At 47.7% G+C, this 24,970-nt stretch overlaps 3 protein-coding genes across 5 annotated transcripts; 2 read left to right on the forward strand and 1 right to left on the reverse strand.

The window, feature by feature from the left end:
• The first annotated feature begins 190 nt into the window (after positions 1-190).
• On the forward strand, positions 191-4,735 carry selenon (selenoprotein N). 2 transcript variants are annotated; one of them, XM_079752527.1, is made up of 13 exons: positions 191-248; positions 344-545; positions 948-1,065; positions 1,176-1,306; positions 1,721-1,933; positions 2,012-2,136; positions 2,422-2,559; positions 2,692-2,773; positions 3,158-3,340; positions 3,426-3,531; positions 3,854-3,966; positions 4,213-4,314; positions 4,556-4,735. In XM_079752527.1, the coding sequence occupies exons 1-13, from the start codon at positions 214-216 to the stop codon at positions 4,718-4,720; spliced, it is 1,713 nt and encodes a 570-aa protein (XP_079608653.1). In that variant the 5' UTR covers positions 191-213; the 3' UTR covers positions 4,721-4,735. The 2 variants fall into 2 exon arrangements, with proteins under 2 accessions (XP_079608653.1, XP_079608654.1); XM_079752528.1 differs by having other exon boundaries at positions 215-545.
• A 2,034-nt stretch (positions 4,736-6,769) lies between these two features.
• Positions 6,770-14,175, reverse strand: LOC307087083 (uncharacterized protein). Its single transcript, XM_079752526.1, has 16 exons — positions 14,097-14,175; positions 13,420-13,604; positions 12,760-13,010; positions 12,539-12,588; positions 11,278-11,385; positions 10,670-10,810; positions 10,050-10,181; positions 9,638-9,822; positions 9,211-9,512; positions 8,980-9,127; positions 8,503-8,677; positions 8,006-8,146; positions 7,668-7,820; positions 7,261-7,356; positions 7,116-7,189; positions 6,770-6,913 (listed from the first exon to the last, which is right to left on the reverse strand). Exons 2-16 carry the CDS (start codon positions 13,518-13,520, stop codon positions 6,778-6,780), a joined length of 2,193 nt encoding a protein of 730 aa, XP_079608652.1. The 5' UTR covers positions 13,521-13,604; positions 14,097-14,175; the 3' UTR covers positions 6,770-6,777.
• A 409-nt stretch (positions 14,176-14,584) lies between these two features.
• Positions 14,585-19,330, forward strand: mtfr1l (mitochondrial fission regulator 1-like). Of its 2 annotated transcripts, none has more exons than XM_079752410.1 (8): positions 14,585-14,692; positions 14,989-15,077; positions 15,690-15,797; positions 16,102-16,208; positions 16,445-16,656; positions 16,812-17,184; positions 17,531-17,687; positions 17,970-19,330. In XM_079752410.1, the coding sequence occupies exons 2-7, from the start codon at positions 15,063-15,065 to the stop codon at positions 17,646-17,648; spliced, it is 933 nt and encodes a 310-aa protein (XP_079608536.1). In that variant the 5' UTR covers positions 14,585-14,692; positions 14,989-15,062; the 3' UTR covers positions 17,649-17,687; positions 17,970-19,330. The 2 variants fall into 2 exon arrangements, with proteins under 2 accessions (XP_079608536.1, XP_079608537.1); XM_079752411.1 differs by having other exon boundaries at positions 15,711-15,797.
• Positions 19,331-24,970: the final 5,640 nt, after the last annotated feature.

Below are 24,970 nucleotides of genomic sequence, written 5' to 3' on the forward strand. Positions count from 1 at the left end.
GTTAACAACTTCAACATACAGGCATATAACACTATTCTAGTAGTAGCCCCAACTGCAATTATCAACCCGAAAAAAGCATGATATGGGATCAGAGAGCCGAGGTTCAGACTGGCCCTTTAAGAGAGCAGGCAGCCCAGCCTCAGTTCTGATTGGATGTGAGGGTAAACAGTTAACTGGTGACGCTACATTTCTGTAGTCCAGTGGTGAGATTGAATGCCGCAAATCAGTATATTACCGGATTATAAGTGGTCCGTTTCTTCCCTGATTATAATAAATCATTTCAGTCAAGGAGGCTGTTTGCACAGTATGGCTTAAATAGTCTCCATTCTGGATTGGAGGGCAGGATGGCCGGAGACGTGGATCAAGGAGCAGACCGGGAAGAGCAGCCCGACCCCGGGGGACGGGGGCTCGGTGGGCCGCCCTCGGCCGGGATAAAGGGTTCATGGATCACCCGGGCGCTTGCTGCGCTGGCGGTGTTTGCTGTAGTCCCTGTACTCGCTTTTGGCATAAAATATTACCAGGATGGTCAGCAACTAAAACGACATGTAAGTATATTTTAAGAACGAATACGTAGATACAAGTGTGTTATATCAACTAGGCTCCAATATCGTCATGGTACATTTTTCTATCCTCCGGGTGTTCTTAAATAATGACCTACATCTCCCTGCCACGCACCATGATAGGAACAACCGTACCCCCTGAGTGTGAAGTGTCTTTACTGGGGGGGGGGGGGGGGGGGGTTCTTGGTCTGCACAGCTGCACGCAGTAAATGGACGAACCTGCCAGCCCTCGCATTTACTGTGTAAAGCACGTTTGGAATGCATCCGACAGTTGACCTGTTTAAGCTATTTCGATTCTTATTTTCCAAAGCCATAATGTCAACACAATCTACATCTATGCCATGTTGCCATATAGAGCCAATCAGGGATGCATGTGTTCCCCAATAGGAGGAGAGCATGAAGATCCTAGGAGCAGAGGGCCTTTTCCTCTTCAGCTCCCTGGACACGGACCACGATTCATATCTCAGCCCAGAGGAGTTCAGACCTATTGCGGAGAAACTCACTGGTAGTCTCCATTACGTTCATCCTTCTGCCTCAGACTCTCGCCCTCTTGCCTTAGCCTTGTGATATACACTCTGGTATCGATAAGTGATGACTTCTCTGACTTTTCTCCAGGGATTACTTCTCCAGGAGAGTTTGAAGAGGAGGAGAGCCATGACCCAAATGGAGAGACTCTGGTGCTGGAGGCGACCATGCAGCCTCTGCAGATGGACTCCATGACCAAGAGCAAGGACGGCTTTCTGGGGGTACGACGCCCAGCAGCTAAAGTGGAACAGGGGATTCAGTTCTCTCTTTTGGTTGGAATTCAGCCTCACAGTGGCAACGCTGTGTGAGAGAGACACTCTGAGAAAACCACCAACCTCCGTCGCAAACTAATATAAATTTACATGCCACATGTTATAAATTGGCATAATGAAGACTGCATTCTGATTATAAAGAAAAAGAGATGCCTCTTGTGCATAAGATAATTTGTCTTATTATATTATATTCTAGACTCCACATTATATATATATATATATATATAATTATATTCAAAGAGTTGCATAATGACATGCCTCAAACATTTAGTGTTTCTCATGTATGTTAAGGGCAACTGCTCAGCAGACGTTAAATTAAATCCTCATGCCTATAAAAACATCCTGTCTTCCATCTCGTCCCAGGTGACCCACAGCTCCCTGAGTGGGCTCCGTGCCTGGAGGGCCCCGGCCACGCCCTCCTCTACCTTCTCCGCTGGCCAGTTCAGGGTTTTCCTCCCACCAAAGAACAAGCATGAGGTGGGGGACACCTGGTGGGTGATCCCCAGCGAGCTCAACATCTTCACGGGGTACCTGCCCAACAACCGCTACAACCCGCCCCCCCCTAAGGGCAAAGAGGTGATGCTCTCGGGCGCGTTGACCTTTGACCCAAGTCTAGTCCGGCCCATGACTGACAAGGTGTTGTGCTCCCAGCAGGTGTTCCTCCACTCCCTGCTGAGCATGTTCCACCCGCGGCCCTTCGTCAAGTCCCGCTTCGCCCCGCAGGGCACAGTGGCCTGTCTGCGGGCCACCAGTGACTTCTACTACGACATCGTCTTCAGGTGAGGGGTCCAGTGACTTCTACTACGTCATCGTCTTCAGGTGAGGGGTCCAGTGACTTCTACTACGACATTGTCTTCAGCTGAGGGGGTTCTGGATATGAGGTCAACATATTATAAACATGTTTTCCAGAAGGTATCAACTATTGGACTGCATTTCAACACAATGCATGAACAGGACATTTATTTGCCTATTCAATATTTGATCGCTGTCTCTGAACCCTGGGTTTATCTTCTGTCTGCTGACATGTAAAGGGTGCCTCTCTCTCTTGCTCTCCACCGCTGCAGGGTGCATGCAGAGTTCCAGCTCAACGAGGTTCCAGACTTCCCTTTCTGGTTCACTCCAGGCCAATTCACCGGAAACATCATCATCTCAAAGGACGCCTCTCACGTCCGCCACTTTCACCTCTACGTCCCCAACGACAGGTAGGCCTTCCTCCAGGTTCTCCATGAACCTCCCCCGTGAAGCTGTCCTAGATCACATTTATCCAAGATCACACCTGTCCTAGATCATACATGTCCTAGATCACACATGTGCTGATCTTCATGTCTCCACAGGCCTCTGAACGTGGACATGGAGTGGTTGTATGGAGGCAGCGAGAGCAGCAACATGGAGGTGGACATTGGCTTCCTGCCTCAGGTACGTCTGCAGGAAACCACTCAACAAGCAATCTATGTTCCACAAAACATATTTTATGAATGAGGTCCTCGTCTTGACACATTAACCCAGACGTCTGAAATGCTTTATGCTCATAGAAGAAGCATCTGAGACCAGGGAAACCCAAATGATGTTACTATGAAACGTTAACGTTCTGGAATGCCTACAAACAGCGGGACAAATCCCATGCTCTGTGTTGACGTAGAGAACCTCTCCATGGTTCATGGGCATGGGAGGCTATAGGTTACTTCTACATAGTTCTTTACAGCCAGCAGGACCGAGCAGAACCATGTACAGGAACTCTCCCGTCATCGGCCCCCTCAAGGGAGGACGAGTGGATGAATTCTGTTCTATGTTGGTCTACAGCTGGAGCTCCTCTCCAGCGGCCCGTCCACGCCCCCATTCGTCACGGACGAGGAGGGCCGCGTGGTGGAGAGCCGCGGCCCGGAGCCCATCCACTTCGTCTTCGAGGAGATCCGCTGGACCGCCGAGGTCAGCCAGCAGGAGGCGCAGCGCCACCTGGAGGTCACCTTCTACCCCTTCAAGAAGGTACGTTACCACCAGCGCTGGAGGTCACCCTCTGCCCCTTCAAGAAGGAGTCTAGCAGATCCTGACAAAGTGACTGTGTTCCCAGGTGTCCTACCTGCCCCTCCCGGAGGCGTTCGAGCGCGCCGGGGCCGAACACAAGCTGGTTCACTCTATCGTGCTCTGGGGCGCGCTGGACGACCAGTCCTGCTGAGGTGACATCATACTCAGCCCTCGTAGGCTGCTCAATATCTGAGAAAAAAATAAACTACTAGCAATACCATTTCTAGCCAGGAAAGCTATTGTTAGCCTTGTTGGCAGTAGCAGTCCATTACAACGCATTACGCTGTATTTAGCGACCGTAGCATGTCCAGTTAGAAGTGGGGCTGTACCGCGTAAACCATGGATCTGACAGCAGGATGCCAGTCAACATTTCTGAAACCCTAGAACTGGGTTAAAGAGGCCCGTTGTTGGCTTCACCTCCACTCAGGGCCTTCTGTTGGCTCACCTCCTCTCTCTTCTCTTCTCTTCCGGTAGGTTCTGGGCGGACCCTCCGGGAGACGGTCCTGGAGAGCCCGCCCGTCCTCGCCCTGCTGAACCACAGCTTCATCAGCAGCTGGTCTCTGGTCAGAGAGCTGGAGCACATGCAGGTCTGTACAGCCAGCAGGGTGCTAACAGGATGTCAACAGTAAACAGCGAGGCTGCTTCTAGAAAATGGCTATCACACGTACATGCTTTAAGTGATGCATTTATATTCCAATAATATGAATAAAATGAAGTGACTTTTCCATTTCATGTTCAAGTTGAACAGATCAGTCTGACAAAGGTCTTGGACCGAGACCATCCTGCTCATCAATGTTCTGCTGACTCTTCTACAAATATGATTCATATTACAGGCTGATGAGCAGAACCTGGTTCTGGGCCAAAAAGCCCAACTGCACCTCGAAAAGTACAACTTCCCAGTCGAGATGATCGTAGCACTGCCCAACGGTACCATTGTAAGTAGAGCTGGCTCTGTAAGATTTGAATATATGCATACTTCATTAGCAGAGATTACTATTAGTATTGAATGCTACTTCCATCCACCAATAAGTATCCATGAGTGTAATTCTGCCTTGATTGAATTCTGTGTGACTGTTTTTTTTTTACTGGTGATGGTTTCAGGTCCATGGGACTGGTATTTTTTTTTACTGGTAATGGTTTCAGGTCCATGTGACTGGTCTTTTTACTGGTTTTCAGGTCCACCACATCAATGCCAACAGCTTCCTGGACGAGACGGCCATGAAGCCGGAGGAGGAGGGCGCTGCGTTCAGCTTCTCGGGGGGCTTTGAGGACCCGTCCACCTCCACCTACATGGCCTTCCTGAAGGAGGCCCTGCGGAGAGCAGTAGAGTTCATGCAGTAGGAGCTGGTCGATTTGAAGGTCAATTTCACTACATGATGATCATCAAGAAGAACCTCATTTGAAATGTGGTCTAACCTGTGCACATTAATTACTCAAAGTGCAACACCTCCACACACTAATTGAGTCCTGTAAAATGCTTCTAAATGTTTTTTTATTGAAACATTTTTAAATCATAAACATCATTGCGATAGCCACTGAGTGAGTTATCCAGAGAAGTTATTTGTTTGAATTTGGAACTTGAAATAAGTAGTATGATTGTGATTTCATCATGCAATATTTTTTTATCCCTAAAGACCATGTTCACAAAACTTAGACAAAGTCTTGGCTATTTGCCTGAATCTGTTTATTGTAACATTCAGATTGCCGTTAGATTTTCTGCCAAAAAAAACAATTGCACCATTATACATAATTTGATATTGCAGCTGTGTGTATAACATTTAATAATAGGCGAACTTGTTATATAATTATATATACATTTCATAAGAAGTCCTTTCCTGTTGTTGGCCTCAGTAGTTTATGAAGGCCTCGTCTGAAAGCTTTGGCCGGATGAGGCCTGATGTCTCTGCTGAAGCCCACCAGGGAATGTCTTCACGGTTCAGCTGCAAGGCGCTCTCACTTGTCCTCATGTTCTCGTGTAAAACCAAACGTTGACTGCAGACTTTTCATTGCTGTGACATGTGACCACCAAAGACAATCTTGTAATATGTCATATTTGTTATGTTATTTTTTAAATTGTTCATATTTTATGATACCATGTTTTTATAAAGCGGTACACTGCACTATAACTGGCTTTTACTCTTCGTCAGTCTCTTTTCCTCCTCGACATCTCTTGGAAATGTATTCATGGGATTCACGACTTGGTTTGATTGACACTGTGCTCCTGTCGCGGCCTTGAACCACCAATAACAACTGTGGACCCTGTGGTTGGGGGTAACCCTTAGGGGTTAGGGATAACCCTTAGGGGTTAGCGCTAACCATAACCCTTAGGGGTTAGCGCTAACCATAACCCTTAGGGGTTAGGGCTAACCATAACCCTTAAAGGGCTAGGGCTAACCATAACCCTTAAAGGGCTAGGGCTAACCATAACCCTTAAAGGGCTAGGGCTAACCATAACCCTTAGGGGTTAGCGCTAACCATAACCCTTAGGGGTTAGCGCTAACCATAACCCTTAGGGGTTAGGGCTAACCATAACCCTTAAAGGGCTAGGGCTAACCATAACCCTTAGGGGTTAGGGCTAATCCTTACGTAACCCTTACGGTTAGGGCTAGGGTTAACCATGTGGTTAGGTTAACCCTGTACAATAAAAGGTGCAAACATGAATACTTCTACGTTTTTCAAAGTGACATTGTCCCCAAACACTAAATAAACCTCCTTTGTTTTACAATAAATGTGTTTTTGTGGGCAACATCAACCATTAAGCCACATAACAATCTCTAAAGCATTTTGCATAAAAGTATTAAATGTTCAGTTTTTGTTCGATCAGAGGATTAAGCCAAGATGGTGGCATCTGTCCGTCTTCACCGAGTCCCGCCCTTAAGACAGGAAGAGGAACTCTAGTTCCGGTTAGTTCTGTAGGTCCATTGACCCGTCCATACTCAAGTTGTTCTGTCATAGAAGACATTGTTGTCTTCATAATCGTATCAATGTTTTGCCCTCCATTTTGAATGGAGGGTATGAGATGTTATGGAGCAGGCGGTCCATGCACATATGCATTTGTAGAGCTTAATTTTTCCAAAGAAAGTAAATCATTCACTTACGCGAGCATAGGTTATATACAGTACCAATTAAGAGACGGGTATTATATTTACATAACCTCTTTGTCAAAAGACAGGCTTATCCAGTATGTAAGTAAATCCTACTTTAGTGTCCATTTAGTGTAGTGAAGAGTCACACGTGGCTCGGCATCCAAACCACAGAAAGGACTTCTGTAACAACTCAGTCTCAGAGAGGTCCTAGAGTAGCATTACAAAACACCCAGCGTTGAGCATGCGCACACTCTCAGACGTGTGGTTGAAAAATGTGGAACCTACACCTTCTGTGTGTCCGTGTTCGTCCCCTCAGTTGAAGGTCCACACCTCCATGGCGATGACGTGGAAGTCGTCCTCCTCAGAGAGGCAGCAGTTGTTGAAGGTGTAGCAGGGTTGGCTGCGGCCGCGATACAGCGTCTCGTCCAGCCACAGGCCGAAGTGGCCGCTGTGGAGAAGAGTGTTGTTATAATAGTTTATTATCATCATCTTTAGTCACATGGCAATCAAATAATCAAGAACGTCATGGCTTTAATGAAAATGGGGTAAAGGTATGAAAAGAAGATCAAATGATGAAAGCTACCACTTAATGAAAGACAAAGGCCTACATTCTTAACCTAATGGCCAATGTAGCACCACTATCGTCTTACCTGCCCCCGCCAATGGCAAATGAATCCAGGTTTCCCTTGATGAAGAAGGTGTTCTCTCCAGTCCACCTGAAGCACTGGAGAGAGACAGAGGATTCAAACGGGTGATCTTCATTCTCCACAAGGTGTGAGCGTGTCGTTAGCTGACCTTGAAGCGCGGGTGGAGCATGAAGAGGAAGGTCTCTCCCGTGCCGTAGAAGGTGTCACTGGGCCTCAGTGGGTGGGAGAGAAAGCTTCCAAACACCTTGAGCCGCACAGGGAGAGAACTCGCAATGTAAGAGAACCACATGTATAAAAATGCTCCTACTCTACCTATTCCCCATCCTTCGTGTCTCTGGCAATCGTTCTTAGCTCTTCCAGTGGCTCAATGTTGCACCAAACATCACTTGGTACATTACAAGTCTGCTCATGCAAGTATCACAATATCAAATATCAAAAGCAATAGTACCCCTGGTACACAGAGTAAACGCATCTCTCAGCCTATGAGTTGTTTGGTCCTCCATTCAGGTGTGGTGGTGCGTCCATATCGTTGATAACAGGCCTCATGTGTTTCACCTGATCGAGAGCGTCCTTGATGACGATGAGCGCAGGCGAGTCCGAGGCCCTCAGCCTCCGATAGAGAGACTTGAGGCTGAAGCCGTGGCACGAGGTGCTGTAGGTGAGCTGCCAGGTGTGACCAATGGTTCTGGGAGGCAACTCTGTGCACAGCTAGGGAGAGAGACAAGATGGGAAGGTAGAGAACAGCACAACTGATCGGAAGGTAGAAGGAAAACGTACAAACACAAGAAAGGTATGGAAACATTAAATTGCAAATGTTAAACAAATGAGACATTGAGCCAGGGAATGAATGGATGGATGAACGAGTGAGTGAGTGAGAAAAAGCTGCCCCTTACCTCTCTGACATGTGAGGCTTCTAAAATGCAGCTTGCTTCCAAAATGTCAGCGAGTCCCTCAGGGTCTCTGGGCAGCGCTTGCTGGTCCTCAGGATCTCTGAGCAGTGCTGGCTGGCTCCCACCGTTCTCTATAGACAATATCTGCACGCAAACATGAAGTCCATCATCACCTTACTGTTACAACTATTGGAATTGTGTTCACGACAACATTTCCTCCCCAGCATGAGCTTTCTCACCTCCCAGTACGAGCCCACTCACCACCTAGTCCTCCCCAGTATCAGCTGACTCACCTCCTAGTCCTCCCCAGTATCAGCTGGCTCACCTCCCAGTCCTCCCAGTATGAGCCCACTCACCTCCCAGTATGAGCCCACACCTCCCATTCCTCCCAGTATGAGCCCACTCACCTCCCAGTCCTCCCAGTATAAGCTCACTCACCTCCCAGTCCTCCCAGTATGAGCCCACTCCCCTCCCAGTCCTCCTAGTATGAGCCCACTCACCTCCCAGTCCTCCCCAGCATGCCGGTCACTCTTGACCCCCCGGTGCTCTTCCTCATCGTCCTCGATTAGCACAAACTCTTCCTCGCAGTCGTGCCCGTCTCGCTCCTCTTCCTCACCCTCCAGGAGCCTCGTCTCCGGACGCCAGCGGCTCAGGTAGGAGAAGAGCTGCTCTGAACTGAGAGGAGGGGAGAGAGGAGAGCAGCTCTGAACTGAGAGGAGGGGAGAGGAGGGAGCGGCTCTGAACGGAGAGGAGGGGAGAGAAGAGCGGCTCTGAACTGAGAGGAGGGGAGAGAGAAGAGCGGCTCTGAACTGAGTTAGAGAGGAGAGCTGCTCAGAACTGAGAGGAGAGGAGAGAGGGGAGCTGCTCTGAACTGAGAGGAGGGGAGAGAGGGGAGCTGCTCAGAACTGAGAGGACAGGAGAGAGGGGAGCTGCTCTGAACTGAGAGGAGGTCTGTCTGTCTGTGTGTCTTTGTGTACCTCTCTTGGGACAGGGCCAGCCATGCGTCTCCTCCCGGCCGGGGCCCGCCGGCCCTCTGGGGCCCAGCGGGGGCCTTCTCCTTCTCCAGGGTCCGCAGCCGCACAAACATCACGGCCCCGGGGCCGCCTGGCGCTCTGCTCCCGGGACCTGGAGGTCACAGGGACAGAGCTAGGTCACGGCGTCGCTGATGAACCCAGCAAAGACCAGTCCATTCCTCCTGATCTCCTCACCTGCCAGGAGCCTCCTCCAGCCCGGCTCCTCCTCCTTCTTTGGCTCGGGGTCGCTCGCTCCAGCAGAGTCCCGGGCGCCCCCCTCCGAGTGCGTCCCTTGGGGGCCGCCGCTCGGCCGAAGTTTCTCTGCCTCGGATATGTCTGCGGAGCCGCCGTCCTCCCCAGATGGCCGACCAGAGGGGCCAGAGGGGCCCAAGGAGGCCAGGGCCTCCAACTCCTCCTCCTGCTTGGTGGTGCTGCTGGTCAGGGAGTCACAGACCCCCGGCGGAGGAGTCCTCAGGGAGCTCTTCTTACCCCTCCACCTACAGAGAGGGCTCTGTCACGCTCATGTTGTGTTACAGACCCACAGGAGGGAGGGAGTGAGTGAGTGAGTGAGTGAGTGAGTGAGTGAGTGAGTGAGTGAGTGAGTGAGTGAGTGAGTGAGTACCTGTGCTGGGATTGGCTGAAGCGGACGTGGCTGATGTCCGAGTAGAGGCTGACGGAGGCCAGGCGCTCCAGGGAGACGGAGAGGAGGTACTCCTCCCAGCCGTGCTCCACCACCAGGGGGTGGGCCTTGCACGGGTCGAAGAACAGCTTGGTGGACGTCACCAGCAGGATTCCAGAGACCACGCCCTGAGAGAGGGAGACGGGAGGGGGGGCAGACGGGGAGGGGGAGAGACGGGAGGGAGGGAGAGGGGAGGGGAGAGACGGGGATGGAGAGAGACGGGGAGGAGAAAGACAGGAGGGAGAAAGAGAGAGGGATTTGACCGTGTGATGGTGCTGAGGTATGCAAATCCTTATGGAAATGTTGTTCTCTTAAGGTCTTTGTTTTCACCAATCAGGCGCTCTGCGCAGCTCACCTTGCAGTCGGTGATGTAACGGCAAAACAGTTTGAGGTATGGGACGGCCTCAGGCCCCTGCCCCTGGCAGCACTCTGGCGGGAGAGTGAGTAGGCACAGCTTTCCGTCAGGCATGGGTACCGCCTCCACATCCTGACACACACACACACACAGATTAATGGTTAAGGACGGACGTAGTCGAGCAGGTTACCATCATGTATGAACCAGGGTGGTAAAGCGTTGGAGAGTCACTCAGTCAACCAGCCCTGAAACCAAAGGGGCAAACAGACATTGTTCATGTGGGGATCAGCACTGTGGTTTTAAAACCATTAGGATTTACTTAACAATTGCTAGCACTGCAACTTCCCTCTTTCATTAGTAAAGGATGTGGTCATAGAGAAAAGCTTCAGACTACCAGCATTAAGCGTTCAGTACACTGAACACATGAAAGGTGAAACGAAGGTGAAACAATATATCGCTGTCGGTACAGTAAGGGTGTTGATAGAATCGCTAGCAAACGCTAGGTTAACCCATTCCGTGTTTACAACACACACACGCACACAAACACGCATGCACGCACGCGCGCACGCACTGCTCTGGTCATGGCCGGTCACATGTCTGGTCACATGGCTGCTACTCACCAGTAGTTTGTCATACTCTGCGTCCGGCGAGGGCGAGGGGCCGCCGCCCGGGGGGGTCCCCTCCGGCCCGGGGGTCGTCCCCTGGTCGGCGCCGGACCACCTCAGCTCTGCCGGGGATGGCGCGGCGGCGGCCTGCTTCCCCTTGAAAACACGCAGCCTCTGTAAGACGGAGTCCATGGCACGAGAACAGGAGAGAACACGGCGTTCCTCTCACACACCACAAGGCACTTCCTCTTTCTTTCCCTCTTTCTTTGCCTCTGCGCCTGCCTTGTGTGTGTGTTGTGTGTTGTGGTTTGTGTGTGTGTGTCATAGGGGTTTGGGGCGGTGCTTAGTGATTGATAAACAAGCAGGCTGCTCATGTCATATTTACATGACATTCCATTGAGAGCGGAGACACAAAGAGTTTAAATGGGCCAAATTAAACATTAACATTTGCCTTCTTTCCTTTTTTAAAACATCAAAGACATTATAAAATAAAAGATATACATTACACTGTTTTGAGACGACAAACAATCCATTGTGACAATTTGATAGAGAAAGTGTTTTTCCTCTCTCGTTTCAATGGGGCAAAGCCATCAATGCTGCATCTGATTAAAGGGGTCTCCTACTGTCTGGGGCAGAACTGCAGGGGTGGAGGAGGACGAGGTGGTTGAAGGTGGTGCGGGGTGGACATCAGACTGAAAGGTGATACTGAACACTGTGTCGTTATGAGGGGTCTAGAAGAGAGGGGAGGAGGGGGAGGGGAAGGGGACGACATAAAGCAGCATCATTTAAAGGCTTCCTATTGGACATCTGTTAGACGCAGCATCATGGTACATTAGTAGCTCCGGCATTAAGAGCAGAAACATAAGTCCTGCTCCCTTGCTGAGGTTGTGTGCGCTAGGCATTACGCTGTGTACCGATGGAGGGCAAGCAGCCGGGATCAATGGCAACAAAGTTGTGTTGTGCGTGTAAAGTTTTATATTGATGTGTAAATAAACATCAGTGGTTAGGTAACAACTACAGACCCCCAATAGGTCAGTCCTTATTGATCCAATAACCAATATTCATTGTAGAAAGAACATGAGACATGAGATAGTTAGCATTTTGAATCCGGTATGATTGGAATTAGGAGGATATAAAATGGTGCAATAACACAATAATACAACAACCTCAACCTTTTTAGTCACCGAGGACAGCAGAATTGCTCCAATCAACATTATAATAATCATGTTAACAGGACCCCACAGACACATTCCTACATGACAGAGAGACTCTAAATAACCTGTGAGCCTGCGGTCAATATTATCGTCTCAGCAGTTAAATACTCAACGTTTTGCGTAGTTACCTTTGGATAGACATATTTCCTGTAGTATTTGTGGTAGAGACTCTGAAACAGACCGCGTCCGCCCATGGTGACGGAACAACCAGCTCTCATTGCACTTTGGACGTTGTTAAGGAAAAGCCTCCCTTGTTTTTATGGGAAGAATGTCGTAAGATTGATGCTGTAAATCACACTTCATTGTGAGGTTTTATACACTCCATGAAGCATATTTCACGCCTGATGCGACATAACTAAAGATATCCACCGTTACATTTGGCAAGCAGGGAAACCTCAGCTTTGTATTTCCCAACACTTATCTATTAACCCATTCCACTGCCTAACCCTGTTATGTCCATCATGGTGCAGCGATTCCTTCAGTTATCTCTTAACCCGTTCCACTTCCTAACCCCGTTATGTTCATCAATGTGCAGAGTCCTTCAGTTATCTCTTATCCTGGGCCACTGCCTAACCCCGTTAAGTTCATCAATGTTTGCAGAGAGTCCTTCAGTTATCTCTTCACCAGTCCACTGCATTACCCCGCCATGTAACCATGAGAGCAGACAGACCTTGCAGCTGGGTCCTTCCTGCCGTGCTGGCTGACACTCTGGCGAGGAGCCTATGAAGACAATGGATGCATTCCCTTTACCAGTGTATACATTTAAATAATAATACACTATAACTGTGATGTTGAGAGCATTGCCTGCTGTACAGATCATATACATGAATAATCCTAGGACAAGTTCTTGAATCTTGTATATCTGTAAATGGTAGTTATCTCTAAGCCTACCTTGCAGGTAGTACTGCCTCAGCTTGGGGTTCCTGATGTGGTGGACGGCCCCGCTGGGCTCCGCATGGAAGGGACGTCCGCCTCCGGGCCGGGCCTCCGTGGCCCCACATCCGGCCCCAGCCCCCTTCCCCGGAGGACCACATCTGGCCCCAGGCTCCGCCCCCCGAGGACCACTTCCGGCCCCAGGCCCCGCCCCCAGAGGACTCTTACTGAGCTCCTGTGAGGCGCTGGCTGCCAGCTTGGATCCCAGCCTGAAGAGAGGAGAGGAGACGTGAGGACGAGAACAGCTCTCCCACAAACACACGTCTGAGTGACGTTGTTCCCTCAGTGTCGCGTTCACTTCCAGATGCTTTATCGCTTATCAAAATGGCTGCAGGATAGACGTGTACATATATATATATATATATATAAATTTAGCATCAGATGTCAATTTAGCGTCAGATTTAAACTTTGCATGACAGATACCAATGTGAGAAGCTGATAAAAAGAGGAGTCATGCTATAGAATAACGCCTGGTCTCAGCTGAGCTCCAACCATGGTTTGTTGGCTGTTCTGCCTTCAGTTAATAATACAGTTCCAACACAGATAAAGTATGCATGACCATTCTTAAACCCAGAGCCAGGCTGCTTCCCCAGTAACCCATCCTACTTATGGCCTGACCTGTTTTTGACATTTCCAAAGTAGCCGGTCCTGGCTGTGTCCCTCTGGACCTTGTGGTCCATGGTGCCCATAGTGGTGGACCTCCTCATGGACTGAGCCATTTCCTCTCAGGAGAGGCGCTGAGGGTCAGATCGGGTGTATCATCCTCCCCTTAACCTATCAGCATCCTGCCAGCGTTACCGTACCTACAGGGCAGAGACACGCCGCCACATTAACGACTCCTCCATTCAAGCTATCCATGCAGATTAACTACCGTACAACACCATCCCGATGGATATTTCGGCACAAAATAAAAACATTACCATAATCAATGAAATTAGTTTATGTTATGTTACATTATAATTTGTCATACATTATTATGTAAGCCATATAACTACACAAACACAGCCGTGTACATTTAGACTACACAGTTGACGCAAAAACGACAAAATATGAATCGTCCTTCATCAATCACCTCATCAGTCAATCGATGTTGAGAGCAACATAGGACTGTTCCTCCAGGCATCATATCTCAGATTCATCCTCGTATGGTTATTATCATTTATGCTAACTGACATTGCTGATCGCATTTTAACTGTGACACCCATCATTGCAGTATCTAACAGCAACAGCTATCAAGCGATAAGCGTCCGGTGAACCACAATCAGTACATTAGGAGGACATTCTGAACCACTGACCTGACTTAAGGAAGGCCTGGAGTTGAAAACATTTCATATTTAGCTTGTGATGCCGACAGAATCCCACTGCAGACCAGTGAGCCGACTGATGCTCCGCCCAGCACTTAAAGGGATGAGACAGTTTGGTTTGATCAATGGATCAAACCAAAGTTCATTATCAGTTCATGACGTCCAGGCGAGGTTAGACAATAAGGACTGTGGATCCTCACCTCGTAATGAGAGTGTATTAAATAGAGCCTGTAAAATCATTGTGTAAATGTTGTTTCTGGTACATAAATGCTGAACCCCAGGATGTATCAATTAGCAGATAAATCATCCGCCGATTAAATAGTTAATCGTTTGTCTCATGTTTGGTTCTCAAACGGATTCGCATGTTGTGGGTTTGTAAACAAATATATTAGGAAATCAGTCCAGTAAACCCTTCAACCAATCAGCTGAAGCCCTTCAACCAATCAGCTGTCAGTCCATGGAGAATGCTTCCGGCTTCAACCACAACAACCGCTAGCTGAAGCTGCTCTGAAGACGACCAGGACAACGGGCTTTTATGAAGCAATAGTTACTAATTGTCAAGTTTACTTGGTGCATATCATCCAACTGTAAGTTATATACTGGTTGGATATTGGATTTATGTCGTGAACCTTTTGAAAGATGGGCTGATAAATGTTAAATGATAGAGAGAAGCTCGGTCACAACCCGACCAGGGCCTGAAGGAGACCGCTAGCATAGTTGCTAGAATAGCATAGCGGCTAGTAGGTTACTGGCAGAGAAATAAGCAGAGGTTACCTACGATCCTGAAGGGGTTTGGTCTCTGTCTAAACGGCGCTGGTGTGGAAGATATGAATTGATTCTTACATCTTTATTCTATAATATAACCTGTTGTGTGTCCTTTCAGATGCTGTTCGTGTGTGTGGAGGTGATGCTGTAACAGACCCCACATCCAGCTGCTGCAGAACCCCATCACTCAACATGGACTCTGATGCTGTAAGGCTCTTCTCAGAATAAACGCTTACACGTCAAACTAACTTGACGTAGATCGATGGATCCATCTTTACATCTGCAATATAGTATAAATGATGCACATTGTTGGCCATGTAAACTGATGGTTTCTATAGTGTAGGTATAATACACGTTTATATCAGACATGGTGTGCAAATAAATATTTCTTTTAGTCCATGTTAATAGCAAGGGTATGTCAACGCAAAACTTTGACGTTTCTTTTTCCAGAATAATTGGAATTAAGTAATACAAAATAATTGTTTGCAGTTTTTTGCGTCATCATACATGACATTTACAAGATTGTAAGAGATGATAACTATACTATAGTATAGTTTCTGGTATCTCTAATACCTTTGCCTATGCATATATTTGGAAACTAGACTGTAATAAGCATGATTTATAGATGTGTTACATATAAAATAAAGAATTCTCCTTATGACTCTATATCGGCCCTGCTCTGTTCCATTGGGCCTAGATTACAAATCCAGTTCTTTTTTCCTTTAATATAAATCTTTAAAGCAGCAGTACAACCAATAGGGAGCAGACGGCGATCCCTTTTTTGCACGACACCCGTTTATATTTCTTGTGACTTCTCAGGAGGTTATCCCTATCTGGCAGAACAAGCCTCATGGGTCCACTCGGAGCGTCGTGAGGATGATCGGTTCTACTCTGGCTCTCAAGCCTCCTCAAAGGGCCTGCTTTCAGGTGATCATCACAGTCCACACCCAGCCTTGGGTGGCCAGTCTTTTATTTCATGGACTTTCTTCCCTGGATGATTGTGTTGTTCCATCTTCCCTGTATGATTGTGTGGTTCTATCTTCCCTGAATGATTGTGTTGTTCTCTCTTCCATGGATGCTTGTGTTGTTCCATCTTGCCTGGATGCTTGTGTTGTTCCATCTTGCCTGGATGTTTGTGTTGTTCTTTCCTCCCGGGATGATTGTGTTGTTCTATCTTCCCTGGAAAATAGTGTTGTTCTTCTTCCCTGGATGACTGTGTTGTTCTCCTCAGGAACTCCCCGGCCTCCCGTCCCTGAAGCCCCTTGGCCCATCGGTTCCTACCCTGGCTGACATCGCCTGGATCGCTGCAGATGAGGAGGAGACTTATGCCAGAGTGAGGTAAGCAGCTTCACACTGAACTCGTCCACGGAGTGACGCATGTTAGACTGACGCATGTTAGACTGACAAATGTTAGTGTGTGTTAACATAGTCCATCCACAGACTGACACATGTTAGACTGACGCATGTTAGACTGACAAATGTTAATGTGTTATTGTGTGTCAACATAGTCCATCCACAGACAAACAAATGTTGAGTGGCGTTGTCCCCGTCCTGAGTCATGTTGTCCGTTCCAGGAGTGACTCCCGCCCCCTAAGACACGAGTGGCGGCCCACCCCCCTGCTGGTGCTGCACAGGAACTCCTCGGTGCCCAACTTCCGGCGAGAGGGCAAGAAGGTGGAGGGTCTGAGGAAGCCGGGCGTCACGGCGATGAACCGGACCACGGCGCTCCAGGACGAGCTCAGCCGGCTGCGCCAGCAGATCGCCAAGATCGTCTCCACCGACGGGGGTCAGTTAGAGGGTTTAGTCTCCAGTGACGGGGGTCAGTTAGACGGTTTAGTCTCCAGTGACGGGGGTCAGTTAGAGGGTTTAGTCTTTTGTCCCTTCCTCTCTCGCTCCAGGCTCTGACCCCTGACCTGTTGTCCCCCTCCTCTCTTTGTCCAGGCTCCAACCCGCTGACCCCTGACCTGTTGTCCCCTGATGACACCAGCATGAGCTTCTCGATGGCGCCCTTCGAGGCATCCTTCCCGCCGCCGGCCGCCACGGCCGCCGCCTCCTTCGTCATCAGCGACGTCACTGAGGAGGAGGAAGAGGAGGACGAGGACGACGAAGACGCGGTCTCCGTGGTGTCGGAGCTGGTCCCTGACCCCCGGCTGCCTGCCTCCATGACGTGCTCGGCGACCTTTGACCTGGACCGACCCAGCATGGAGTTCCGGGAAGCGGAGGAGGACACGGTGTCGCTGTCCAAGTCCACCAGCTTCGCAGACGTCATGGACATTCTGAAGGACATGAACCGCATGAAGATGAGCAAGGACCGGTAAGGGGCCATCTCAACCAATCAGGTTCAGCTTCCCGGGTCACACGGATACGCACCCTGTCCCTATTGGTCATCTTCCGGCTGAACCACATGCTATCAGCAGGGGGTTTGTCTTGAGCTTGTTATGCAGTGGCTTGTTTATACACTCCATCCATATTCACGCTTGTTGAATATGGATGGATCGAAACTCTGGTCTCTGGTGTGTGTTCCTCAGGCTCAAGCTGGTCTCTGTCTCTGTGTTCCTCAGGCTCAAGCTGGTCTCTGTTTCTGTGTTCCTCAGGCTCAAGCTGGTCTTTGTCTCTGTGTTCCTCAGGCTCAAGCTGGTCTCTGTCTCTGTGTTCCTCAGGTTCAACAGAGGCTGCTCCTCGCTGAGGGAGGAGGACTCGGCCACCCTGATCTCCGAGGCGCTTCGGAAAAAGTTTACATTGAAGGACGAGGACATCGCCGGCACGCCGCGGAAGTAGTAGCCCCCCAGTGCCCCGTCCCCCCGTCTGCCTCCTGCTGTAAGTCCAGACGGAACACGTGGCGAGATGTGTGTGCTCCTTAACCTCATTAAAACGGGACATCCCTTCATTCATATTCAGCCATAACTTGTTGTTTCTACCAGTTGGTATGGTCCGCTGGTAGACTTGATTTCTAGAAGTGATCATCTTGTTGGACCCTTCCATCTGCTGTGTTTTATAGGGTTCATAGGGTTGAAAAAGCTTGTAATGGCTTCTCAATGCAATTGAGAAGATGACCCGTGGTACTCAGTGTGTGTGTTTTTGTCTTCTTGTTTTTGCTAGGCCTTTGCCTATGGACTTATAAGCCTTTGGATTTCAGCCTAAAGTTCTTTTGAGCCAAGAAGCCTGCATCCATTTCATATGAAAACCAACCGGACCCTCACCAAACCAAACCTTTAGGAGAGCTTTGGCCTCAGCTTTCCTTCAGTCCTCCCTGCAGTTGTGTGTTCGTACCTTCAGTCCTCCCTGCAACGGGCCCACGGACCCGTTGTGTCTTCATACCTTCAGTCCTCCCCCGCAGTTCATGTTTCAGGAGGGGAGGCTGGAGTCCATTTCGAGAGACTCTTGTTAACGTAGGAAGTCTTGTAACTTACCTGGAAAATGTTTGATGCACAAATGGGATATATAGATGCTGTATTTTTCAATTACGACCATGTGTATGTGTGTGGAAAGACAGTTTGGTCGTGAATTCATTCCCCTAATCTTCACTCCAGTACACGTGTTAAATTGCCTTCTCTTGTATTGGGATAGTTCTCTTTTGCATCCATTTGCAGAAAGATTCAGTGACTTTAGCTATAATCGACATAGAACAAATGTGAATCATAGTTTGAAGAATATTGTACTTCTTTTTTTGGGGGATGGGTAGAATTCATTTATATTATCGTGCTATTGTTCTAGGGCCACACCAGAGACACTCAAATAGGCTTTTTGAATTTGAATGGAACTACTAGTATATGCAGAGTTTCTTGTTGTCTCGACCCACCGTTGCAATGCGACGGCATGGAGGCTTGAGGCTCGATACGATGGCCTTGGTGGAGGACAAACGCCGCCCCTGCATGCTGTGACTTGTGTGTGATGTGTTGATGCAGACCTATGCTTTGTGTTGGGCTCACGGTCCCTGTTGATGCCCCCTTCTCCTGATGCCCCAGGGACCCCTGCCCCAGTACTGGTGTAGGTGCTGTTGGGGTGCATCCACCCTCACCCTCCTCTGTCTGTTAACCAGTAGACAAACACCATTTAGAGTGTACATGCATGAATCGAAAGGCACATGTCTGTCCTCATTTACCATAACCCTGCTCCACATTTCTGAATCCTTTTGTTTTTATTATCTATGCTTGGGACAGAAAGAGGTTCCAAACAGTAGTTTTCTCCCTAGGTCTGGTTAGTCTGCGTGTGGGTTAGTGATGTTTATGATGTTGCATTCACATGTGTGCTGCCACGGTTTAATTGTTGGAAAACTAGGAACAATATCAAGAAATGCACATTTACAGTTATTGCTAATAAATGATTTAGCATTCAATTCGTATATTTTGCTTTCCTTTTAGCCAGATCCATGTTAATTTGTTTTTATCCTGTTTTTTGCCATGTTAGAGAAACCTTTTGTCTGGTTTTGAATTGTAAATAAAGGTGGGCTGATATTTGGAGCATCTGGCATTATTGGGCATTGTGTTTTGTGTTTCAATGCTGCAATGTCATTACCTCACCACAGGGGGGAGTCTCCGAACTGATTAACTTGATAACACGTTCACTAATGATATACAGGTGCATCTCAATAAATTAGAATATTGTTGAATTCAATTTCAATAGTTCAATTTAAAAAGGGTAACTCATATATTATCGATTCATTACACCCAATGTGAAATATTCAAGCCATTATGTGTATTAATCTTGAGGTTATTGCTTACAGCTCATAAAAACCCCAAAATCTATCAGAATATTAGAATATTGTGAAAAAGTTAATTATTGTTGGCTCAAAGTGTCACACTCCAGTCAGTTAATTACCTCAAAATACCTGCAAAGGTTTTCTGAGCCTTTGAGTGCTCTCTGTCTGGTTCAGTAGGCTCCAAAATCAGGGGGAAGACTGCTGACTTGACACGTATGCAGAAGATAGTCATTGACACCCTCAACAAGGAGGCTAAGCCTCAAAAGATCATCGCTAAAGAAGCTGGCTTTTAAAAGAGTGCTGTATCTAAATACATTCGTAGAAAGTTGAGTGGAAGGAGAAAGTGGTAGAAAAAGGTGCACAAGCAACAGGGATAAACGCTTCCCTGAGAGGATTGTCAAGCAAAGGCCATTCAAAAATGTGTGGGAGCTTCACAAGGAGTGGACTGAGGCAGGAGGCAGTGCATCAATAGCCAACACCCACAGACGCATCCATGACAAGGGCTACTACAAATGTTGAATCCTTGTATCAAGCCACTCCTGAACCAGAGACATCAGAAGTGTCTTACCGAGGCTAAGAGAACTTGTCTGTCGCTCCTTTCATTTAGAAAGCAAGGTCCCAGAGTTTGGAGGAAGAATGGAGAGGCACAGAATCCAAGTTGCTTAAAGTCCAGTGTGAATTTTCCACAGTCAGTAATGATTTGGGGAGTCATGTAATCTTCTGCTGTTGGTCCATTATGTTTTATCAAGTCTAAAGTCAACGTAGCCGTCTACCAGGGCTTTTAAGAGCCCTTCATGCTTCCTTCTGCTGGCAAACGTTATAGAGATACGGATTTCATTTTCCAGCAGGATTATTTGGCACCTGCCCACACTGCCAAAAGTACCAATACCTGTTGAATGAATACTGAGCTTGAATTACTAGCAAACTCGCCTGATCTGAACTCCATAGAAAATGTATGGGGTATTGTCAAGAGGAAGATGAAAGACACGAGACCCAGCAATGCAGACAAGCTGAAGGCTGCTATCAAAGCAACCTGGGCTTCCATAACACCTCAGCGGAGCCAAAGGCTGATCAACACCATGCCAATCCGCATTCATTGATGCATGCAGTAATTAATGCAAAATGAGCCCCAACCAAGTACTGAGTGCATATACAAGAACATACTTTTCAGAAGGCCGGCCTCTTACTGGTATTATGCAATATTAAAATGTACTACTGGTCCACTACTAGTGTATATAGTGTATATAAAGTGATGCTTGTTAACCCACTGGTCCAGGGTCTGTATATATAGAGCCAGTGTATATAGTGAGCTTGCTAACCCACATTCTTTCAGTTCCATGTTTTGGGAACACCCAGGACGATGTGGGTCTTAGTGAGTCTATTTTCAATCCCAAAGTCCTTGGCCCACTTAGTCCCTAACCCCGTCCTTTGGTCCTGCAGTCTATTTTAGATGAAGAGAGATCTTTAGAGAGTTCAATTAATAGGGCTCAGGGTTGAAAACCCTGAATGAAGACATTCAGAAATATATATGCTCTTGACTTGTAGATTCTATTTCGTTCTTCTTTAGTCTGCTCCAGGAAAGTAGAACTGAACCCAACTCTGATCCATATTTTAAATGTACTTTTCTGTTTCTGGTGAAAGTGAGATATTTTTCAGTAGTAGATCTGGACAGCTTTACACCCCAAGGCTAAGTTGCAGACAGATTCCTGCCAGAGCCAAAAGGCCTAGAGTCGTCCGCAGGCCATATGCCTGATGTGGTCATTCACCTCGTCCCCCTTGAGGTCCAGCTCTTAATGAGTAAACCTGTGGAGACACAGGTTTACTAGGGCTAACCCTAACCCTAAACCTAAACCTGTCCCCAGTGTCCATCTCGGTCTCGAGAAGTACAATCAATTTAGCGGAGGTTTAATTTGTGATCCTTGCAGAATCAGACCACTCTTCAAATGTTAGGGACAGGGAATAAATGAAATAAGAAAATAAATAGATTAGTATTTTAGTAGAATTACTGAAGTAGGCCTAGTAGTAGTATAAATTGCTGTATTAGTATCTCAAACACTATTAGCATTATATTTAGTATTAAACCCTTAATTTGACCCACCCCTAGAAAGATCAGACTCTCAACTTTTAGTCTAACCCTACTCATCAGATGCTGTGGCCCCAGGTCGCCGCTCCCTATACGCAGAGTACGCAGAGTGCGTAGGGCACCAAGTACCTGGGGGGGCACCAAAATTATGGTTTGTAAAAAAAATAAAAAAATAAAAATAATTATTACATTATTGAATTAAAAAAATATATCAATTAGTTATGAAGAGGCCCACCGTTGTTTTTTCTTAATTGCATAACCTATCACTCAATTTCGGCAATTATATGTTTTTACCTTATATATAAAAAGAGGCTCCCCTCCCCCCCTCCCCCCCCTCCCGCTCGCGTTGGGCACCGAAACGGCAAGCAGCAGCCCTGTGTGGCCCTGTGGTATTAGTATAAGTAATCAGTATATATTATAGGGCTACCAACTGATGATGCACCATCTGGTGTTCACTATAAATATTTGATTAATTTCCGGCGGAAATAAAATCTTCCATTTATGCTTTATTCCCTTTGACCAGGTCGTGTCCACGTTGTTTCACTTCAGTCTCCATGTGTTTTCTCACAGCTGGTATCCAGATTACACATTACAGCCCTTGCAGTTCTGGAGATAGACTAGATTTACTTAGGGTATGTTATTAGAAGAAGAAAACAGATAAACAGGCCTAGTGAGGAAGGGGTTAAACAGAGTTCCACAGGTGCATTTTTATAATAGCAACAACCAAGAATAACGCTGCTGAATCTAAGTGGACGGCAAGGGGGGGGGGGGGGGGACACCATCAGCACTCAGTCTCAGCTGCTTCACCCAGGACACCTCCGTCTCCCCCACACCTCCACCCACGTCATCTGGTGCACACAACCAGCACTTATGACTCACGCAAGGCGAGGAGCTGCAAGAAGAGGGCCTGCTGTTCAATCCATTCAATTGTTTCTATTTTAAGGCTTTCCAGCGTCGGTCTGCTGTTATTACTGTCCCTTTAAAACGTGGCGTCTGATCGGTAAGTGGCACCAACACGTGGAGGCCCTATCTACTCAGATCCACTTCAACTTGTCCTTCAATTAATATATGCGAGATTTGGATCCATCTTGTCACGGTTTTGGTGTGGAATGGTATTAGTGGTCAATTGATCAAAATGGAACATGTCTTAAGATTAGATTTATGTCTTGTAGCATCTAGATGTTTAAATGCAGCGGTCATAGACAAGGTGTATCAGTGCTTCCAAAAAATCTTGCATGAGGACATATATCGTCAAAGTCTTGTTTGGGTCGACATTCTAATCATCAATGTCGTGGGTTGGTTGCCGATGTCTGAAATTAATTTAAGATTCCAGGAAAGGAAGAACACAATGTACGGCACGCTGTTTTAAGTCGGCAAAAGAAAGTTGATCTTTCAACAAGAACCCTTTCGATGTAGTGAGGCCTTCTACAGACCCCTGAGGTTGGCTGCCTCGTGCCCACTGCACCGTCAGTCAAAGGACGTCGGAAGGCGTGACTGACGGATGGGGGAGCTTTCCAGGGTCGTCAGAGCCCGAGTAGTGTCACAGTGCTTATATTTGCATACGCGATCTGATTGGATGACGGATCCGTCGCTGCCGAAAAAGTTGAACATTTTTCAACTTTTTGACGGCGCCGACGGATCCAACGGAACGGACGGATCCACAATGCATTGCGCGTCCGTCCCCATTCAAAGTCAATGGGGATCAGTCAACGGACGGATGCAGTGGGCACGAGGCGTTACCCTCACCATCAGCCCCTTATCTCTCCTGTCCTTCCCTTGCATGTTCAGCCCAGCGTCACCAGTTCAATACAGAGAGCATCAGGTTTAGCCTTCGGTTTAGACGCTTACCCCAAATGTTTACAAGATTCTGGCCTACTGAAAGAAAAGCTAAAGTTAATATGCTTCCAAAAAGATATTACAATTCAAACATTCAAAAAAAATGAAACATCAGTCCTTCCCTCCCCGCTCATAACCTAATTAAAACACCTGCTCAAACAGAGGACAAGAAGAGGGAAATGGTATGCTAAAATAGAGAGAGTTATATTCTGAAGAGACAAAACAACTGTTGTTTCTTTTTGAAGATGTTCATTCTCCACAAACAAATGAGTTTGATAAGAACATCAGAACAAGTCCTGCACACACTAAAAGGTGGCAGGTGGATAATGGATCATTTTCACATATGTCTTTTTAAATGTTAATCCAATGTTCCCTGTGCATGGTTGATAGACTTGAACACCAGCGCTAACTATTCCCCTGTGAGAGGAAGTGGCCTTTGCGGAGCAGAGCGGGAGGCCAGCCGCTGGGTGCTGTCGGTCTGTTTATAGCCCCTAATGCTCCTTAGTCCCTGACGCTGTTCCCCGCAATGACCAGCAGGGGAGCAGGAGCATCCCGGAGGTACGCTGGGGGGTACAGGCTCATGGTGGGGCTCAGGGCAGTGTCTGATGGTCTGAAGAGCAGGAGCAGCCTGGAGGTACGCTGAGGGCTACAGGCTCATGGTGGGGCCCAGGGGCGGTAGTAAAGCTCAGCTTCCCAAAAAAGTTTAAATGTATCGTCAAACCGCCCCAAACAAACCCGAGTACTGGTGGGAATGCTCTCAACCCCCCCCCCCCCCCCCCCCCCCCCCCACACACACACACACACACAGACTTGTCATTATGATGTCCCCTACAGAGACCATTCGTCGCCCCACATTATAAGTTAGCTTAATTAGCTTGGGTTCTCTGGGATTTAATTTGCCCATTAGAGTGACACATGCTGCTGCTGCTGTGTGTGTGTGTGTGTGTGTGTGTGTGTGTGTGTGTGTGTGTGTGTGTGTGTGTGTGTGTGTGTGTGTGTGTGTGTGTGTGTGTGTGTGTGTTTGAATATAATTCAGAATGTGTTGAGCCATCAAATCGACATGTGGAACCTGATAAAGCGGCCGAAAGACCTAACGTTCCTCTGAAACAACCTAACGCTCCTCTGTTCCCCTGAAACTCCTTAACTTTCCTCTGAAACCACCTAATGTGTCTCTGAAACTCCTTAACGTTCCTCTAAAACCACCTTTCGTTCCTTTGAAACCATCCATCATTCATCTGTTCCTCTGAAACCATCTAACATTCCTCTGTTCTCGAAACCTCCTAACGTTCCTCTGTTCCTCTGAAACCACCTAACATTCCACTGAAACCACCTAATGTTCCTCTGAAACTCCTTAACGTTCCACTGAAACCACCTTACGTTCCTTTGAAACAACCTAACGTTCCTCTGAAACCACCTTACGTTCCTTTGAAACAACCTAACATTCCTTTGAAACAACCTAACGTTCCTCTGAAACCACCTAAT

The sequence above is a fragment of the Pollachius pollachius genome (genome assembly GCF_949987615.1).
Source record: "Pollachius pollachius genome assembly, chromosome: 15".
NCBI classification, from domain to species: Eukaryota; Metazoa; Chordata; class Actinopteri; order Gadiformes; family Gadidae; genus Pollachius; species Pollachius pollachius.

What these genes read in the sequence shown, in the direction of transcription:
- mtfr1l (XM_079752410.1), top strand. An exon ending in GAGACTTATGCCAGAGTGAG is followed by an intron (nt 16,209 to 16,444) that starts GTAAGCAGCTTC and finishes TGTCCGTTCCAG; the next exon opens with GAGTGACTCCCGCCCCCTAA. An exon ending in ATGAAGATGAGCAAGGACCG is followed by an intron (nt 17,185 to 17,530) that starts GTAAGGGGCCAT and finishes TGTGTTCCTCAG; the next exon opens with GTTCAACAGAGGCTGCTCCT.
- LOC307087083 (XM_079752526.1), bottom strand. Translation starts at nt 13,520, where the DNA reads ATGGCTCAGTCCATGAGGAGGTCCACCACTATGGGCACCATGGACCAC. An exon ending in CTGCAGTTCTGCCCCAGACA is followed by an intron (nt 10,811 to 11,277) that starts GTAGGAGACCCC and finishes CGTGTTTTCAAG; the next exon opens with GGGAAGCAGGCCGCCGCCGC. An exon ending in AAGCCTCACATGTCAGAGAG is followed by an intron (nt 7,821 to 8,005) that starts GTAAGGGGCAGC and finishes CTCTCTCCCTAG; the next exon opens with CTGTGCACAGAGTTGCCTCC.